At 35.3% G+C, this 2,389-nt stretch overlaps 1 protein-coding gene across 4 annotated transcripts in view; it reads right to left on the bottom strand.

Moving 5' to 3' along the window:
- The window catches only part of LOC107003068 (NEDD8-activating enzyme E1 regulatory subunit AXR1-like), a 16,392-nt gene that overhangs the window by 8,811 nt on the left and 5,192 nt on the right, over positions 1–2,389 (bottom strand). For all 4 annotated transcript variants that reach the window (XM_027913216.1, XM_027913217.1, XM_015201314.2 and 1 more), the window contains exons 4-5: positions 1,648–1,758; positions 1,308–1,387 (exon numbers count right to left, since the gene is read on the bottom strand). In XM_027913216.1, coding sequence (XP_027769017.1) covers positions 1,308–1,387; positions 1,648–1,758 — 191 coding nt within the window. The remainder of the gene's footprint in view (positions 1–1,307; positions 1,388–1,647; positions 1,759–2,389) is intronic.

Here is a 2,389-nt window from a genome sequence, read left to right as displayed (position 1 = left end):
GGGGGGGGGGGGGGGGGGGGGGGATGTAATTGCTAACAAGGAGAAAGAACATATGGTATTTGGGTTTGGTGTATTGGACAAAATAATCACTGTATAAAATTATGTACTAATTAATCTAGTGTTTGTTCGTGTTCTCAATTCCTGCATAGCTAATACTGTTTAAGTTATACCTCAAATACTGTATTGTTTTATACCGGGTAAATGATGGATTAACAAGATAGGTATTACTAGTACCTGAATAAACATCCAGAAGACAAAAAATACCCTCAATATTAACATTTCATCTTCAAAGCCATTTCAGAAGTTCAACAACGAAGTAGAAAGTTATAAATCATCAGTTAACCTCCATTCAATATTTCTCTGATTATATACACAAAGGGCATCAAACACCCACATACAATAAATAAATATATAGGGAAAAGTAAAAAGTTTTATAAAAAGATGTGATTTTCTACAAACAAAAGCCAATATTCTATATACCTACATACCTACCAGGACCTCACGGGTGCACCAAGAGGAAATCCAGAAAAGAACGCTATTTCTTAGGTGTACATAGTCCTCCTCTATACTATACTATCAAATGCTCTCCTATTTCTCTCTCCAAATAGTCACATAGGTTCTAGTAGAGCGACAACTCCTACCCTGTGTCTTCTCTCACATCCACTAAATCTCCGGTTAACCAATACTTCTCTGATTGTGACTGGCACCACCCATTAAAGACCAAACCAATGCAGTACTAGACATTACCGGGCAATGTAAAATAGATATACTAGGGAGTACGACTACCCTTTTCTTCCAAGTTATTACCATATTCTTATCAGATCATAAATGAAGCCGCTTTTATGATCTGACAAGAATATGGTGATATCATCCGCAACTTATAAGAAAACAATAACGTTATAGCCTCTACTCCCTAGAATATCTTGTTTCAACAACAATGGTGTCCATGCCAACTTGTGCATATCGATTATTTCACCGTTTCCTTCTACCTCTTACCAACACAAGTATCAGGTAAGTTTGGTTATCAAGGCTTAGGCAGATAAAAAGAATCACCAAGTGATTTTTTGTCTCTACTGAAATCTGAATCTAGGTCTCCGGGATTTATATCCACTTGATTAATCATTATACTACACTCTTGGGTGCCCCTGCTTCCTGGCATATACTCCCCACTCCACAAAATCATCCTAAAGAAAATAAGACACACGGGTGCATGTGTTTAAAAATAAGAGATAGTGCTAAGTGAACAGATCATTATTGTAGAACTCTAACATGTCAACCATAGAGGAAAGCACAAAGAAAAGGCTGACCTCGTAAGTTCTGGCCATGGGTTATTAAGCCGAAGATCATCTAGAAAATGATCAGGCTTCGATTCAATTACTGTATGTTCCTGCAGATAGAAGATAAATTCTGGTCAACACATAAACCAAACTCATCATTAATTCTTTGCTCATTCATTGTTTCACTCTGCTCCTATCACTTGACAGTTGTTTCTCTACAAGTTAGTTCCTCACAATAAAATCGATCCTGAGAAGAAATCCATGATAATGGACTAACGGTAGTCACTGCTCCGGACCACAGTTCTCTATCGGTACTGGATTTCAAAGTTGGATCAGTCCTAAAATAGCAAGAAAGAAGCATTAAGATTACCTTCACACTGATCCGTACAAGACCCATGAGACCATAGGAACGTGCAAATATTAAAATAATATTTGCCTCCCGACAGATTCTGTCCAATTTCACCATGGAATCTTCAACCAGCTGAAATAGAAAAGAAAAAGTAAAAGATAATATTGTAAGAAATTTTCTTGTCCTGGTATCTGCTGATAGACAATTAGCCATATTATGCATTTACAATTAAAGACTGGATAATTTGTTACCATAATTATGCAGATACAAAAAGAACTTGTTCACTTTTTTCAAATCAACATGCTCCTACCTCTTTCAAAAAGGAGATGGCAACAAATATCATCACATATTTCAGAGTATCAAAAAATTGGAAAGATTGCAACTCACAAAGTACCAGTTCAGAAGTACAGATACACTCAAAATTCAACATACTACACAGTAGATAAGAAGTGTCTTGAAATGATTGTAACTCGCAAAGTGCTAGTCAAGAGGCATAATTGTCAGGACTTTTCAAAATTGGCTACAGTACAGAATATTTTCTGGAAATTCTCCGATCATAAACATAATCAGAATTCAGATATAAGCAGATTCTACTAAAATGAAACTATAACAAAGTTCTCTCAAAATGAACACGAACAGAAATTAATACATTTGGTGTGTATTATAAGACTATATGAGAGTGAGTGTGTATACATCATATAAATATAGCGCGCGCACACACAGACATATAATATATATATATATATATATATATATATATATA

This window comes from Solanum pennellii, chromosome 11 (genome assembly GCF_001406875.1).
Source record: "Solanum pennellii chromosome 11, SPENNV200".
Taxonomy (NCBI): domain Eukaryota; kingdom Viridiplantae; phylum Streptophyta; class Magnoliopsida; order Solanales; family Solanaceae; genus Solanum; species Solanum pennellii.
This window is presented reverse-complemented; position numbering and strand designations above follow the sequence as displayed.